This window comes from Pteropus medius, unplaced genomic scaffold (genome assembly GCF_902729225.1).
Source record: "Pteropus medius unplaced genomic scaffold, Ma_sr-lr_union100, whole genome shotgun sequence".
Classification (NCBI taxonomy): Eukaryota; Metazoa; Chordata; class Mammalia; order Chiroptera; family Pteropodidae; genus Pteropus; species Pteropus medius.
The window spans coordinates 3404797-3421692 of record NW_024349802.1 but is presented as its reverse complement, the minus strand read 5'-3'; the positions used below and the strand labels follow the sequence as shown (position 1 = coordinate 3421692).

Below are 16896 nucleotides of genomic sequence, written 5' to 3'. Positions count from 1 at the left end.
GGCTGTGTTCTGGGATGCCACATGGGTGCACGCGCACACGTTCGTACACACAGGCACACGGATGACAGAACCTGTCCCCGCTCAAAAATGCTGCTGCTCTGGCGAGGTGCCGTGAGCCAGCAGCGGCAGGGGACCCGGGCAGCGGGTGTGGCAGCCAGCCTGACGTGCCTCCTTCCCCACAGGTGGAGATCAGCCCCCTGGAGAACGCCATCGAGACCATGCAGCTGACCAACGACAAGCTGAACAGCATGGTGCAGCAGCACCTGGATGACCCCAGCCTCCCCATCAACCCCCTCTCCATGCTCCTCAATGGCATCGTGGACCCTGCCGTCATGGGTGGCTTTGCAAATTACGAAAAGGCAGGTGACAGGCCAGCGCTTTCCTTACAGCCCTGTCCTGGGAGACAGTGTCCAAACACCACCTCCGGGCCCACGAACAACCGTGGTCTCGGTGAACAGTCTTGGCAGTGGCCAGGCCAGGACAGCTCTGCGGGCTCAGAAGGTCAAGGCCCCACCCCAGACGCAGCTGCCTGGGCACTGTCCCTGCCAGGTTGGCTCTGGAGAGTGACCTTCGGGTGACTTTCAAGAGACCTGGGATCATTAAAAGCCGAAAGACACCATTTTAGCAGGTGGTACGGTGGAGGGGGCCAGCTGGTCTCCCTAGAAAGGATCTCAGTAGCAGTGGGCCAAAGCTGCGGACCCTACTGTGGGGTAGACCAGGGGTCCGCACGACAGCCCCGCCTGCTGTTGTCGGTCAAGTTTGGGATGAATGCGGCCACAGCATCATTACTCAGGAACAATGCACTGAGGCCCTTTGTGAAAACGTTTGCTGACCCCGGTCTAGGCCAAGTAGAAACCGAGGCAGGAAGGCCACCACCGAGGATGGGCACTAAGGGTGGTTAATTGCCCTGGGCATGGGTGGCCGCTCGGGTCGAGCTGCCGTTAGGTGTGGGGTAGACGGGGACAGGGTGCCGGGGGACGAGGGGGTAGTGACAGGCATGTGAGCTGCTGAGGAGCTGCCACCAAGCGGACCGAGCCATCCAGGTTCAGCGGTGGGTCTGCTGGGCTCCCAAGCCTGGGGTGCCACCCGAATGCCCCTCCTGGCTGCCCCTTCGTGCCGTTTGGTGGTATGACCTCGCTGGACACTTCGCCGGAGATGCTGAGAGGACCCAGCTGGGGCAGAGGGAGCTCTGTGGCCACAGGGCTGTGGGTTGGCTTTTCGCCTGGCTCTGTCCCCAGGGCCTGGCACACGACAGGTGTGCAGAAGCGCGTGCTGTGAGCGGGTGTTCTCAGTGGCTCTCCCTGTCTCCTCCAGGCCTTCTTTACAGAGCGGTACCTGCAGGAGCACCCAGAGGCCCACGAGAAGATCGAGAAGCTCAAGGACCTCATCGCGTGGCAGGTAAATGTCCAGTGACAGCGTCTCGGGGCTGGAGTGGGAGAAACGCGAGCGTGGGCCCGGATCCACCTGCACCACCCCAGCACGTGCCGCCAGACGGCACCCAGGCCCGAGGACACCAGCCAGAGCACACGTAGCCGTGCTTATCCCCAGGCCTAGCCCCCGCCCCTGCCCACCCCCAGCTAACTCAGTTCCGAGGCTGCGACCATAAATTTCAACCCCCAGAAAGATTCCTCCTGCACGTGAGCCTGGTCTGTTTCCTCCCGCTGGTCACTGACCAGCTGCTGGAAAGTCTTCTCTGCTGTTGACAGAACAGCCCGTCAGAGGCAAGGTCGGACCCTTGAGTTCTCAGGGAGCTCAGCCCCAGGCTGTCCCGGAAAGGCGTCCGCGATGCGGGGGGTACGGCGCTCGGCCCCGTGTTCCCGCGCGTGCGCAGGGCGGGGCCGGGCCCGCGCCTGTGATTTCCCAGCTGCAGGGCTGCGCGCTACCCTGCTCTTCCGCTCGTGCTCCCGAGGCCTCTGGCCTCCTCTCTGGCGCACATGGTCTCAAAAGGGTGGGTGACTCCGGGGGGTGCCTTGTGTTCAGTGAGAAGTCCCTCGTTCAAGCATCTGTGCTTCTCGGAGCCTCCGCGAGCCCGGAGGCGGAGGGGACGGCAGAGCCGCTCTCGGGGCAGCTCCGCCTGCTCGCTCTGTGCTTTGGGCGGCTCACTTTGTTAGGCTTCGTTTTCCAACGTGGGAGGCGACGGTGCTGTCCGACCTCAACCCCACACACCTGACAGGGTGAAGCGAGCCGAAGGAGGCGGAGGCCAGTGCCTCCCGCGCCTGGCCTGGTGTTGTATCCTCGATGCCTCGCTTCTGCTCCCCGTGCACCCCTTTTCCGGTGGACTTCTGGGACGTGATCCCTGATCGCCCGCCCAGGGGCAGCCGGGCGTTTCGGTGTCACGTTTCCACAGACGTGACCCTCACGTGCTAATCTCAAAGGGACGAGGCAGGGCTGCCCAGCTCTGGGGTATGCACATGCATATGTATGTGTATGTGTGTGTACATCTGTGTGCATGTACATGCATGTGGCCATCCCAGGAAAGCACAGCTGGGTCCCTGACACAGTGACACGTTGCTGAGGACACGTCTCTGTGGACACCTTAGTCCTGGCCCTCCCGCAGCCTCAGCCCAGTGGCGTCTCCATCCTCAGCATGTTGGCAGCTGAGGGAGGGAGGGACTCAGCGTTGGTTTCAAGCCAAGTTACAAGTACATGTTTTATTTTACATTTTATCGTGGTGACGTTTACGTGAGATTTGCCACGTTAACCTTGTTTAAATTCAGTTCGGTGGCGTTGAGTACAGTCGCGTGCTGTGCAGCTGTCACCCCGGCCATCTCCGGAACTTCGTCATCTGGCAAGTCTGGACCCCTGTGCCCACTGAGCACTAACTCTCCGTCCTTCTTGCCCCTGGGAGCCAGCATTCCGGTCCCCGTCCCTGTGAATTTTACTGATCTGGGGCCTCATGTAGCGGATCGCATAGTATTTGTGGCCCATAGGTGGGCTCTTCGGTGGTTCTCGCCTTTCGGCTGTTGCAGAGAATGCTGCTCTGAACGTGGGTGAACAGATGCCCGTCCGAGTCCCCGCTCTCGCTTCTTTGGGTGTAGACCCAGAAGTGGGATTGCTGGACCACAGGGTTATTCTGTGTCCAGTCGTGCGCGGAAGCGCCGGGTGTTTTTCCGCGGCGGCTGCGCCATTCTAGTCCCCACCGGCAGTGATGCGCCGTGGCTCCGCCCCTCCGCAGTGATGCGCCCTGGCTCCGCCTCTCCGCACCCTCGCCAGCACTGGGTGTTTTCCGATTTTGTTCCTTTCTGTTTTTTTAATAACAGCCATCCTGCTAGGTGCGACTCTACCACAGGTCCAAACGCATTCCTTATCTATTCGCCTTGGAATTATTCTGCAATAAGAATCCCTGGGGGCTGACTCCAAGGGACCTAAATGGCCAAGGGTGGCTCTTTGCCTGGGACGGAAGCCTCGTGTAGCCCGCTCCCCACTAGCGAGGAAGGAGGAAAGAGTTCAAAAGTCTAAATGAGTCCGTTTTAAGTTGCTGTAAAAACCAAAAGATAGAAAATTCAGAACTCCTCCAAAGGCCATAAAACCTCGCTATACAAACACTAGTTTGGTCTGCAAAAGTTCTATTGATTTTTTTTTTTCCTGTAAGCTTTTACAGCAATTTGGATGTTAAGAGTTTCAAATCCTACGGAGGAAAATAATTTGTTCCCCAGAGGGAACTTCATGTCATCACCCCTGATAACTATATTAAAGGGCGAATCTTAAAGCAGCTCACAGGAAAGTTAAAAGAAAGAACCTATTTTCTAACAACTTCATTAAATCAAAAGTGATGAAAAATACATATTCAAAACATTACCTGAGATTTTGCTTTCATTTGCAATTGTTTTGAAGAACCCATGTTTTAGTTTCGGTAACTGAGTCATACAGTCAGCAGAAATGAGACGTTCGGGGATATCGGAATGCTTTCTTCTGTTTCCGTTTGTTGGTTGGCTTGGGTCGGTTTTCTCCTGGGACCTCCCGGCCGGAGCAGTGGCTTTTCCTCCCGGGAACCCCCAGGACTCGCCCCCGAGTCTCCGTCTCTGATGCACAGTGAGCGCATCTTGGTGCCCAGTGTCGGGTGAAGCCGGCTGATAAGGCCCAGGCAGCGCCTTGTTCCGGTGGTGCGGCCCCAGAGTCGTGTGCGGGCGGCGCGGGGCCTCTGCTGGGTTTACAGCGGTCCCCAGGTCACGCGTGAGCACCGGCTCCTCCCTCGGGCACAGCTTGGTCATTCCCCGAATGCCGCTTTCTTGGTGAGCATCCCTTTGGAGGGTCCGGAGATGGATCCACACGGACTCTCACCAGCCTGCTGTGACACGCACATGTTTCTCTTTTGAAATGCACAAAGATGAAAAACCAGGCTCACTCATTGTCCCCAGCTGGTGACAGGCATGGTCGTCGTCGCCAGGGACGGTGTTCCTGGAGGGCTCAGCCGTGCTCCCAGGTGCTCTGTGCAGCTGGCGGGCCGTGAATCCATGTAGCAGACACACAGGTGCGAACGTCAGGTATAGCACCGCCACTCAGAAGGAGGTCTTTTGAGAACGGGCTGTATGCTCAGTTTGGACACCTTGAGGTGTGACCGTCTCCTCTCCGGGCCCCGGGAAACGCCTTAGAAATGCACATTCCCGGGCTCCATCCTGGAGCCTATCGGGCTCAGAGGTGGGGTTCAGCCCTCTGCCCAGGAGATTCCGAAGGTGCTCAGCCATCTGGGAACCCACCTAACTAAAGGGTCTCTAAGGGCCATGTCAGGCCTCAGCACGTCACCTCTGCTTGTGTGTTGAGACCTCATGTATTGGAGTGGCTTTTATTCATAGCTGCACGTCAGCCCCAAGCAGATCGGGGCCAGACCCCGCCCTGCATGAAGGTTCTATGTCACCAGTGTCAGGGACCTAAATCTCATGCCCCATGAATTTCACCGGCCAGACTGTAGTTTATACAATAACAGTGACCTAAACCACGTGGTCTTCACTTCAGTCCAGTAAGTGGCCCCTTCGATATCAAGAATCTGCCCAATTTGGAGTTTTCTCAAACCAACAAAAAACACAGAAATGATTAGACCATGTTTTGAGCATTTGAGAAAGATCCAGTCTCTGTCGAAATGCTTTCGGTATTGGGGTGGCCGTCCCCGACCTTCAGACAGCACCCCGTACTTGCCTCCGCACCCAGACAGGCACCGCATTTACCGTCCCGCCAGGAGTTGTCCCCAGCCTGCCTTCACCGTCCCCCAGGCGGAACGCGGGAGGCGGAAGGGTCACTGTGAGCGTTTTCTGCCGCGGAACCTGAGCACACGGCGGCTCACCCTGGAGACGCGCCGCCCGCACGAGCAATGCACACGGAATATTACAACGTCTCACCTGCGTGGCGTCCTGTCGGCGATTCCTGTCGGGAGGGGGCTACCTGGCGTGTACCTGGGCGCAGGCCCAACCGTCAGCAAAACACACCCGGCTTCGGCGCAGCTGGGTGGCCGCGGGCACGGGAGCGCCCGCTTGTCCCGTCCTTCCTCCCCGGAGCGTCACGGGAGGCAGCAGCTGTGCGCTATAAATGGCAACAAACGCGTTCTGTGCGTCGATTCATCTTGATGAGGTTTCTTGAATCCGTTCACGAGAAATTCAATTGTGTACTTATTATCCTTCTCACTAATGGATCTGCTCATCGAGATTGGTGTTCTGTCGTATTAGGAAAATCTGTTTTTAATCAGTATTTGGATTTAATTATAAATTATTAAGAGGAAGCCTCTTAGCTTGATTGCATTGAAGAGTGTCTAACTCCCTGTCTGAGAGGGGCGTGGGAGGGGTGTTGGAAGCAGAAGCCTGGGTCAGAAAGGAGTCCTTCCTACACCACCCCCCCCGCCCCCCGCCCCCCAGCAGTGGTGGCTGGGGGGGTCTCCGGGGCTGGGGAAGAAAATGCCGCTCTGTGACACTTTTAAAGGTCAGCTGCATCTCCGCGCTCGGAAGTGAAGTGTTGGCGTGGATATTTCGTGACAGCAGTGTTGGCAGAGAAATGATTATTTTTAGTGTTAAGGAAGAATAAATTCGGTCTTCTTTTCCAAATAAGAATATCCTTCAGGACCAGAAGTCACATATAATTAGATTTTCACGTTCGGGACTAGGGTTCTCAATTTCTTATACGGGCGAAATTCTAAGCTCAAAAATCTTTGCGCAGCCACGTGACCCGTTGCTAGTAGATCGGGTTACATCTAGACACATCTAAGATGCACCGCCGCCAAACTCCAGTGGAAAGCACAGATAAGTCCATTCTGGGCGGACGGACAAATGTGAGTCAGGCAAAGCCGCCCAGTGGCCACCATGTGCTGAGCACCACCCTAGACACGTCCAGTTTAAAAAATGAATAATCCTGATTTCAAAATGTGGGTGTTTGAGGGTGACGCACCTGCCGATGAGTGTGCACTTGGCTGCTTTGATGTTGATTTGGATGCAGCAGACGAGGACCACACAGCACCACCAGCTGCCTGGTGTGTGTGCCTCCCCCTCCAGCGGTCCCCAACTTTTGTGGCACCAGGGACCGGAGCTCCTATGAGAATGTAACGCTTAAGGATGTGAGGCGGAGCTGAGGTGGTGATGCTGGCGCTGGGGAGCGGCTGCAGATCCATATGAAGCTTCGCTCGCTCGCCCGCTGCTCACCTCCTGCTGTGCGGCCCCGTTCCTAACAGGCCAGGGACCGGGACCGATCCGCGGCCGGGGAGCTGGGGACCCCTGGCCTAGACCATTAACTGAGAACTAAGGAGGCCTGACCTCTGTGTTTCAGATTCCATTTTTGGCTGAAGGGATCAGGATTCATGGGGAGAGAGTCACGGAGGCACTGAGGCCGTTTCATGAGCGGATGGAAGCCTGCTTCAAACAGCTGAAGGACAAGGTGGAGAAGCAGTACGGGGTCCGAGCCATGGTAAGCGGGCCCCGTCGCCGGGTGGGGGGCGCTGTGCGTCACACTGTCCAACGGTGACGGGCACCCAGGGCAGCGTCACCAGGACATGCAGGTGATGCCGGCTGTGTGAGGGGCCTCGGCCCCTTCGTCAGCTCGTCTGCCAGCAAACCAGCAACCTCCTTCCAATCACTGGGCGTGTCGGGGTGAGTAAACATTCATGAATTTGCTTGATCGCTGGACGTGTGGCCCTGTGCTGGGAGCGCAGCAGGTCCTCAGCTCAGCGGAGTGACAGGAAGTGTGCCGGAGGCCCACGCGGCACGGCCGTTCACAGAGACCACACCGCACTCACACGACACATACAGGCCCAGGGCACTGACGCTTCCTCAGGGGAGGAGTGACGGTCACGGGTCTGAAAGGAGACTCGCCCGTCAGAGGACGCGGTCGCTGGGCTGGGCCGAGGCGGGTGAGATCGTGGTGGTCAGGGCGGGCTGGGGGGCCAGTGCGGGGCGAGACTCCCTCAGCAAGACCGGGCGGGAATTTGGATGCAGGCCCCGGGCCGGGCACACACGGCGTGCCTCGGGCAGAGAGAAGTCGGAGCGGGCGGTGGGAAGGTGCCCAGCCGCCAGAGCCCGCACACCAGCCCGGGCGGGAGGCCCAGCTCCAGGACGACGGGCGGAACCGGGTTTTGCTGAGTCCCTGACGGTTTCTGGGCAGGGGCTGGGATCAGCAGTGCGGTGAACCAGCAGCTTGGGACTTTGGATGACGTAAAAACTCCTCGCGGTTTGAGCCTTACGGGAGGCTCGAGGCAGTCTTCATGAGTGCGCCTTAGCGGCTCTGGGGACATGGCCAGGCCCCTCCCCAGGGTGCTCCGCGGTGTGTGGTTCAGGGCACCACTTCCGCCCATACTCACCGTCTCTGGGAGCCTCGGTGGGTTCCGTGGCTGCCTGGGGCTCTGCAGGGTCCAGCCCAGCACCCCAGGCGCCCCCCGCACTGTTCAGAGGCCGGCAGCAGCGCCGGGTGGAAGGCGGCAGCAAGGCCCCCCTCACACCTGCTCGTGCCCATCCCAGGCCCGCCGGCACCGATGGGTGCCCTGAGGGGTCCTGCGTGCAGGTCTCCCGTTTCCTGCAGAAAAAAGGCTCGCTGCCGGGAGTCACCAGTTCTCGCGACACTCGGCACTGTCCTCTGCTTCCTGAAGAACCAGCGTCCGGTGCGCTGTGTCATTGGTCTGTCTGTCGACCCGGCCCCACCTGTCCGCTCTCCTCTAAAGCTGTCTGTTGCACTCACGTCTTTCTTCCCTACGCACGTCTTACGCAGCAAACACTAGCTCAGGGCTTGCCCTGTGCTGGAGCTCCCCGCGTGTCTTGCAGACGTGAGTTTACTTAATCCAGGTAACACTCTCAGGGGGCACTGAGCTTGTCTCCGTTTGACAGATGGGGAAATGAGGCGTGGGAAGGGTAGCGGGCCTGTAGTCACTGCCCAGCGGGTGGTTGACCCAGAGCGTGAAGCCCACCCGTCTGCCCCCAGTCTGTGCGTTCAGTCTGCCTCTGTCACCTACACTACTCTCCCGCCTTCGTGGTCGGAGACGTGGAGGGGACCAGCCCCGTCCCCGAGGGGGTGACTGGGCTGTGCCTACACGCCCTGCTCCCACGCCCTCTGCGCCCCTGCTGGCAGTGGCCGGGTCCTGGGCCCAGGCGGCCTGAGCCTGCCGAAGCCAGGAGGAGCGCGGCTGCTGGGCCCTCCCGAAGGCTCAGCCGGCCCCGCGGGTGGCTCGAGCGAGCGGGCGGGCGGGCGGGCCATCAGGGCGTGCTCCCGCTGGGTCCACGCCGAAGGTCCACCCCGAAGCATCCTTCGTGCACGTCCAACACCTCGAGCGGCACATGACGGCTCTGGAGCCCGCGGCTCATCACAGTCAGCGTCGAGGGCGGGGTTTCAGTGCACCGTATCGCGCCCCTCCCAAAGTGACGCCACTTTCAATTCCGTCTAAGGAGTCGGCACTTGTGCAGTCTCAGAGTTTTCTTACTCAGTGAAAAGCTCCCTCTTCATCGCTTATTTCAAGTGCATTTCAGAATGACGGAAACCTGTCTTGCTCAGCAAACATCCTGCATGTCCCATTTTGTCCTCCAGTTCGTTATTTCCGTGCAAGCTCGCTGCGGGGCCCGGGGGAGACAGACAGCAGGGCAGGACGGCGGGGGAATCGTGTAGGTGGTGGGGTGTCTCCCTGCTTAAGGACAGTTCTCCTGTTCCTAGGCAGCTGTCCTTGGCTGGCCATTTGCCTGGCACCCCAGTCTGAGAAGGCATCGTCCCCACCACTTTCCACCTCCTCTCTGGAGGCGTCCAAGGTGCCCACCTAGCCAGGTGGGGCAGGCCTGTTGAGAGGGCGGTCTAGGAACAGGAGTAAGGGTGCATTTCCCACCCTTGGGTGCTCATCCTCTTCAGTCGTCCTCCGTCCTGGGACCCCAAGGACAGGTGCGCGGGTAAAAGGATGGGCAGATGCCCCTGTCATTTTCTGAGAAACGTGGCAACAAAAAGCAGCCTGGGCTGAGCTTTTCCTGTCTTACCTACTTTGAAAGCCTGCAAACAACTCAGAATACTTTGAAGAGCAGCATAATAGCATCTTGTTTTTAAAAAGATGGATTTAAAACTGGAAACGCCGTAGAAAGGACTAAACCATTTTGTCAGTTTTTCTGAGCCAGCGTAAGCCACAGAAAGCGGGGCTCAGACACCCTCTGACGTCTTAATCCATGGCCCGCTCAGGCCCTCGGGCTCACTCCGCCTCGGCCTCCGTCCTGGCCGTGCCGGGGCTGCAAGGAGCCACCACTCCCTGGACGAAAGTGAAGGCGCCTGGCTTCTCCTGACATTAGGGAGGGAGGAGCCCAGCCCCGGGGTCCCTGGAGAAGAGCGTGCGAGTGCCAGCTGCATTCAGCACCGGGCGCCACGCCTTCACTGGCACAGCAGCGTCCAGGAGGCGTTTGTCCTCGAGATCTTGAAAAAGATGCCCGCGTTCCTCGTCCAGCCCCTCCTCGTGCTCGTCCTTCACGTCTGGTGGGGAGCGGGAAACCCCGCCTGGTTCTGCCCTCCCTCCGCCCTCGTTGCTTTACCTGCCACCTGGGTCAGGCGCACGGCCCAAGCCTCTCCCGGGAGCTCCGGGCCCCGCTCTGGGACTGCCTTCCAGCACGTTCCTGGGAGCCCTGCCTGCCGCTCAGCCCAGCGCGTGCCCTGCCTTCCTCTCGACCTTGCCTGTCCAGCGCCACACAGCCGCTGGTCGCAGACGAGACCCCGGGAGCGAGCCTCATCCCTCACACCAGTTTTCGCTGTGGTCTCCGGTGGCGCGCTTCGCCTGTCCCCTTTTGCCATCTCAGCGGGCTCCTGCCTCCACGCTTGCTCCTAGGCCGCCCTCAGCAGCAGCCAGTGGGAGGGGCCCGTCCTAGTGACTTTCCTGCCGGGGTCTGTGGAGCCCGGGCGTTCCCCGGAGGCTGCTGGGAGCGGGCGTGGGGCGGGGGGTTGAGCTGACCAACCTGCCTCCGCGGAGACGTCCAGCTTCACCTGTTCTGTGTGCTGGACTTCAGAATGTCTCTGGGGACGGGAGCTGGCTTACAAGGCTGGAGGACAGCCATAGTGTCAGGCTCTGCTGGGGACGTGGAGCCGACCGTGTGACTGCTGGACCCTCAGGTCCCCCCTACCCCCGACTCCATGGCCTCTGAGAGGTTGGCTCCTAACACTCCCCTCACTTGGCCCTGTCCACCTCCCTCCCTCTCCCACCCGGACCCACCTCCCCGTGTGCCCACTCCCAGGGGCCAGCACGTCAGCCCCTGTGGATTTCCCGCCCCCAGGGGTCTTCGTGCAGCCTTCGGAAAGGAATGAATGTCTCCAGAATTTTAGGAAGCTCACCTGCTTCTCACCCAACCCCATGAAACGCTGGCCACCGGGGCTCAATTCAGCTACACCACCCGCCACGACGCAGTGGGCAGCAAGCAGCCTGGCGGGTCGAGGCGGGCGCGACGGCTTAGCCTGGGACCACAGGTGAACTGTGACATCATCAGGAGGACAGGGCGCACTCCTGGTGGGAGAGCTGAGGGGAGGGTGGCTTCGGCCACAGCAGCGACACGGCGAGGACGAGGGAAGCTGCCATCGAGTGTGCCCAGCCCGGCGGGCCTCGCCCGCGACCGCCCTTCCCTGCCCGCTCGGGGGGGAGCCGAGGCTCAGCAGCTCCCCGTGTTGTGCGAGGTCACATGATGGCTGGAGGCAGAATTCCAGGCTCGTGCTAACTGCCCCGCGCCCGGCCAGCCCCGCTGCGCGGACGAGGTCTCAGTGACTCAGTGACCTGTCAGGACGGGGAGAGGCCGCTGCTCCAGAGGGAGGAGGAAGCACCCTGGTTCCCAGAGTCTGGCGTCTCCGCCCTGTCGAGCAGGAGTCGAGGCCAGCAGAGCCCACGGCCACCCAGGGGCACCCTTCAAGACGAGCCCCCGAGTGGCTCCTGTCCCTCAGCCAGAGCCACCCCTGCTGCCCCTGCCTTCACTCCCGCCGGGCTGCTGTCAGGACACGCGCCAGCCCTCCGTGGTCAGGAAGAGGCTGCTCAGGCGGCCGGAGTGCGGTCGTCATGTCGGCCATCTCCACCCCCCGGTCCGTGGCCGACTCAGCGCTGCGCGCCCCTCACTCTGCGCGCGCGGCCCCATGGCTGCCATGGAGGTCGTCTCATCAGGGACACGGAAACTGCCATGCTGGGCGCCCCTAGGAGCGGGCTCGCGGAGCCCAGATGGCGGACGGGCCTCGCTGCTTCTCCGCCGCGCACTCAGCGTGTTTCCTAGGACGCCGCATCCCCACCTGCTCAGCAGGTGACGGAACGTGGAGGCAGTGTCCTCTGACCCGGAAACGCACCTGAGCACGAGCTGCCGGCCCTCTCCCCTTCTGCTCTGCACCTGGGCCCAGAAAGGGTGGGGTGGGATTGGGGACGGGGAGGCAGGAAGCCCCTTCACGACGGTGGGTGGTGCGTGGACTGAGCGTTCAGCAAGACCAGCTCCTGGTTTCTGCAAAGTGGGTTTCCGCCTCTGAGCCGTCCTCAGAACCCACGCGCTGGAAACAGCATGGGGCGTGTGGACTTAGGGTAGCGAACAGGTGTCATTCAAAGCACAAAGAGCATCCGGGGCCCACGGAGAGGGCAGAGACAAGGGGGATGGCCGTGTCGGGCCGGTGGTGCCCACGGCAGGGGCGAGCAGTCAAAACGGGCCTGGAGCAGCAGGCGGGACGCGTCAGAGACAGAGGGACGCGAAACAGGCCCCAGGGCCCAGCCAGGAGGCTGGGTATGTGGACATTCAGGAGCAGGCCTTGGATCGCCATAGGAAGTGTTTTGGAAAAGCCTGAAAGACAGTCGTCCCCAGCTTCTGAATGAGAAGCGTTTTCACAGCTCGGGCTAGTCCGCAAGGGACCGTTTCTTTTTTAGTTGGCTCGTGAAGGCCAGTTAATGACACAGGACATCTCCCTGGGTCTGTGCAGTGGCACCGTCATCGGCGCTGAACCCAGCACTGAGCAGACCCTCTACGCTGCCTCATTCCTGCTGCGTGTGGCTGGTGAACTGTGGCCCGCCACTTCTTTTGTAAATAAAGTTTTATTGTCAAGCGGCCATGAGCACTTCTTTCTGCATTGTCGAGCAGTGGAGACAGAGACCTCATGGCCTCCAAGGCTAAAATACTGATTCTCTGGCCCTTGACAGAAAAAGCTTACCAACTTCTGCTTCTAAACTATTCTTTTGCAATTTTGAACCTTTTTTTGTTAAAGAGACAGTGTACAGATCAAATTCTATTTCACGTGTAAAACTACATGTAAGGAACAGGCCCAGTTTTCAGATGTGGAAGTGGCGTTACACAGTCTGTAATCAGCTTTGGTCCCAAGCAGGTCTCCTTAAGGTGACCGGCTGAACGAGAAGCAGCTTTGGTGGCGTGGGGATGAGGGACGGGGCTGCCGAAGCCACACAGCGAGCACGCGCCCTACAGGAATTTAGTTTCCACGTCTTCAAAAACAGAAGGAAAGAGAAAAAGGGGCTTCTGCAGTAGCTGCAGCCCCAGATGTGCCAACATCTGGCTCAGGTACAGATACACTAGCATTTTCTGGCTCATTAGAGGTTGACGTGGTGTATTTCAGGGACACTTGTTTTGGTAATATCACAAAAATGTGTCGAAGAAGATTGAAAACTCTATCCAGACACCATTTTTCTTGAGACTGCGTCACTAGCCCACTGTCAGCGGCTCCGGCCGTGGCTTCACCTGGTGCTCTCCACCAGCCACGGCCAGGGAGGACCCCACCTTAGTTAAGGGGCAGGAGCAGCTTATTTCAGTCTAGAGAGGTTCAGTCATCACGCGCCCATGTTTCTTGGCGATCTGCACGGTTTGTCGACATGCGGAGGTCCACGAAGCTCATCTAGAGATCCTGCAGATTCTTTAATCGCATTCTAGATGTTACTCTATAAATTAAATTTTCTGGTCCATACATTCTACTATGACTTTGGAACAAATCGATAGATACATTGTGGTCTTAGTAAAGAAAACCATATTTAAATTGATAAAAGCCAAGAAAGTGCTTTCTGGTATTTTTCACGATATCGAATTGGGTTTCAAAAATCCCCCATATAATCGTCATTTTCATCTTCGACTCTGAACAGGAACGTATACTGTTCATAAAAGTGGGCAATTTGGGGCTAGAGTCCAGGCCGCTGAGACACTTAGTCCCAAGATTCTGACCGTGCCAGGCCAGAAGTCTCGGAATAGACGTCAGACAAGCCTTCCCCCCTTCCTCCCTCTCTCTCCTGCCCCCTCCAGCCCTCCAGCCTGGACGACAGACGAGGCAGCCGCCCCAGGTCCATGGTACGGTCCTTTACGATGCCTTCCTCTTCGCGGCCTCTGTCGGTGGCTTCCATCTCCTCCCTGTCATCGGACAGCACGCCATCCAGGCCGGGCTCCGATGGGTGAGTCAGTCTCGGCGTGAGGGACAGGGCTTGGAGGGACCCGAGCAGCTACCTGGGGCCCTGGGTTTGTTTTGTCACAATGGAGAGGATGTTTTAAAATTAAAACTGCGTTTGAAACTGAGACCCCCCCACCCCCGGACTTGAAGAGCGCAATGCCCAATTATACCCTCAGGGCCTCGTGAGGATTGGAGAGAAAAGCCCTCACTCCGGGTACCAGTTTGGGTCAGGTTTCATCAGATCTTAAGACCTCCGGCGAGTGTGCATCCTTCTTCCCGTGTCCTGGAGGGAGCGTGCCATAGTCCTTGCTGGCTGCCAGCCTGTCCTGTGCATCTCTGGCTCACTTCCGTCATGTCACACCAGGAGGGCAGGACTGTCACACACAGCCAGGCTTATGTGAGGGTGGGCGGGGCCACTTTTTTCTGCAAAACCTCTTTGGAGACCCATTTTCGCCCTGGAGCACCAGAAAGCACGAAGCAGCCAAGAAAGGAATAGGGACCAAGTCGACCGTTTGGCACCTGTTGAGCCGTCACCGAGTCTCTCCCGTTAACTCGGTGTTCAGAGAGAACCGCCACGTTGATTTTTTTTGGTGCTTTTGAGTAGCAGACATGTAAAGTTTGTTTATCTTCTACAAAAAGAAAAATGTGGCATGCAATTTAAACATCAGAGGAGAGCTTCTAATTGTCCTACCGTCGAGTTTGCACAGCCGAGTGCTTGTCCCACCCTGTTTGGGGGACAGTTCATCATCCAGCCCCACAGGCCCTGGGCCCTGTGACAGGCAGAGACAAACTTTCAGAGCGCCCAAGGGACACTCAACCCCGAGTGCCCTTTTTAGTCAACAACCAAGTGCCCGGTGGAGAACAGAAGACTATACTTCCATTTTTTTTCCTCAGCAATTATTTGTATCAGTGTCTGCTACTTACAAGGTCAAGTCCACATGGAAACTTCTCAATTTAGAGGGATTTAAATCATGGGTGCTTGTCACTTAGAACAAGATAGCTAAAGAAATTTAAGTCAGCTTCTCCCCACGAAAATCCCCAGGCTAGCTGGGAAAAGGTTTTGTATCTCCGAGAACTAGGGGTGAGGGTGGAAATCGGTCTGGAGGTTTTGAGTAAAAGCGGGGCGTGCTGCGCGTGTGAGGACGTGAGCATGGCACGTCTCCTCCTCCCTGGGAGGCTCTTGTTAACCTTGAACTATAAGGCATCTTCGATAGAGTCCAGGTTCTTGTTCATCCTCAGGCATGTAACTAATGTAGAGAAAATGAAGCTTTGGTCGCCAACGGCGCAGCCTCCTGCAGAGCGTAGTGCGTCCTGTGGCCAGTTGCTTCTCACGAGGCGAAAAATTTAAAACTCGACCCGTCCGCCTTGTGGTTCTTTGTGTCCTTGTCTATAATTCACTGCCCATGTCTTCTCCCTGAGCCCAGCGATGTCCAGAATTCAATCAGATCCTTTCTTCTTACATTAGTTGTCTCAAGTTCTGTAAAACCTAGAATAAAATCATAAAATATTTTATTATTGCTTATAAGAGATAGATATCATTTCACACCTAATGGATGTTGATTTTCTGGTTAGTGTGTATCCTTTTGGAAAGACCGGGTATATTTCATCTGACCTTTTTAAGTTTTTTCTTATTCAGTTATATACAAAGTAGACAGAATATTATAATGAGGCTCTGTGCCCGTCAGCCAGCCTCGATGATCATCAACTCCTGGCCAGTCTTATTTCGATCCGTATCCCCCCACCCCTTCCGCTCCCATATTGTTTTAAAGCAAATCTCAAACGTCATGTCATTTGATCCCTAAATATTTCAGTGAATTAAAAGTAAAAGAACTAAAAAAAAAAAATCATTTATCACAGAAAAAATTAACAGCTATTTCATAGTATCAGCAAATGTTGTCGTTAATTTCCAATTATCATAGTGTCATGTTTTTTTAAGTTTATTTATTTGAAACCGATCCAGATAAGATTCTCACCATGCAGCTGATTGCTGTATCTTTTTAATTCTCTTTTAATCAATAGATTTCTCTTTCTACCTTTTTTCTTTTTCTAATAAGTTGCTTCTTGAAAAACCCAGGTTGCTTATCCTGTGGTCTGGGTTTTGCTGGTCGCAGCCCCTGCCCTGCCGGTTGCCGTGGGTTTCTGCCCCCCACAGTCTCTGCAGACTGGTAGTGGCATCTAGGGGCTTGATCGGGATCCGGTTTGATTTGGGGACAGGACAGCTTCAGAGGTCCTTCCATTCAGAGGGACATATGTCATCCCGTCTGTCTCTCAGTGATGTGAGCAGCTAGTGATAATCAATGGCTATATCTTCAGTACCATCACTCTTTAAATAGTATGGGCCTCGATGACAACGAATCCAGCCACCCGTCCCGTTTGCCCGGGAGAAACAAAGAGTGGGAGATGCGGTTTGCTCTCAGCCGTCTGTGTCTTCCGTGGATTCGCAGTGTGGTTTGCTGAACGCTCCATCTGAACCATGATCCCCATGTCACCGTCCCGTGTGGGGAGCCAGGGTGCTGGCATGGCCTTAATCAGAGCAGTGGGTTTTGTTCTCAACGTTCTCTTCACAAAGAGTTTAAAATAAACCCCAGTTAGGACGAAGACGTGCCTGGCTTTCTAAGTTTCTTTCTCTTTCGGTCTCCTGTGAAGAAGCCAGGGTATTCGCAGGGTGGTCCAGGGAGCCACGTCAGGTCACTGTGAGGCCTGGGCATTCCCAAGGGTAGGCTCGGGCAGGCTCCCTGTCCCCAGTGCATGTGATGGGGACTGAGGTTTGCCCTGTCGCCAAGCTCAGCGACGTCTGGGCACTGGGCAGCTCGAGGCCAGGGAGCTTCCGCGACTGCTCTGGCTCCCTCTTCTGCGTCAGTCAACCATGTGGGAAAGATGTGCAGCCCACAGTTCCAAAGACATTGATCAGAGACCACAATACAGGCTGTTTTTCTTCTACGACTGTATGACAGTAATTCCTGTTAAGAGATGATAGCTCTTTTAAAAAGGTTTACCTGTCTACGGCCATGCCACCCTGAACCAGCCCGATCCCATCTGATCTCAGAAGCTAAGCAGGCGGAAGGAAGGAAGGGAGGGAGGGAG

At 57.2% G+C, this 16896-nt stretch overlaps 1 protein-coding gene across 5 annotated transcripts in view; it reads left to right on the top strand.

Annotated features, from left to right (window-relative positions):
* Positions 1-16896, top strand: part of DOCK1 (dedicator of cytokinesis 1) — a 413576-nt gene that overhangs the window by 386082 nt on the left and 10598 nt on the right. For all 5 annotated transcript variants that reach the window (XM_039835995.1, XM_039835996.1, XM_039835998.1 and 2 more), the window contains 4 exons: positions 183-359; positions 1315-1398; positions 6745-6882; positions 13671-13816. In XM_039835995.1, the coding sequence (XP_039691929.1) occupies positions 183-359; positions 1315-1398; positions 6745-6882; positions 13671-13816 (545 nt within the window). The remainder of the gene's footprint in view (positions 1-182; positions 360-1314; positions 1399-6744; positions 6883-13670; positions 13817-16896) is intronic.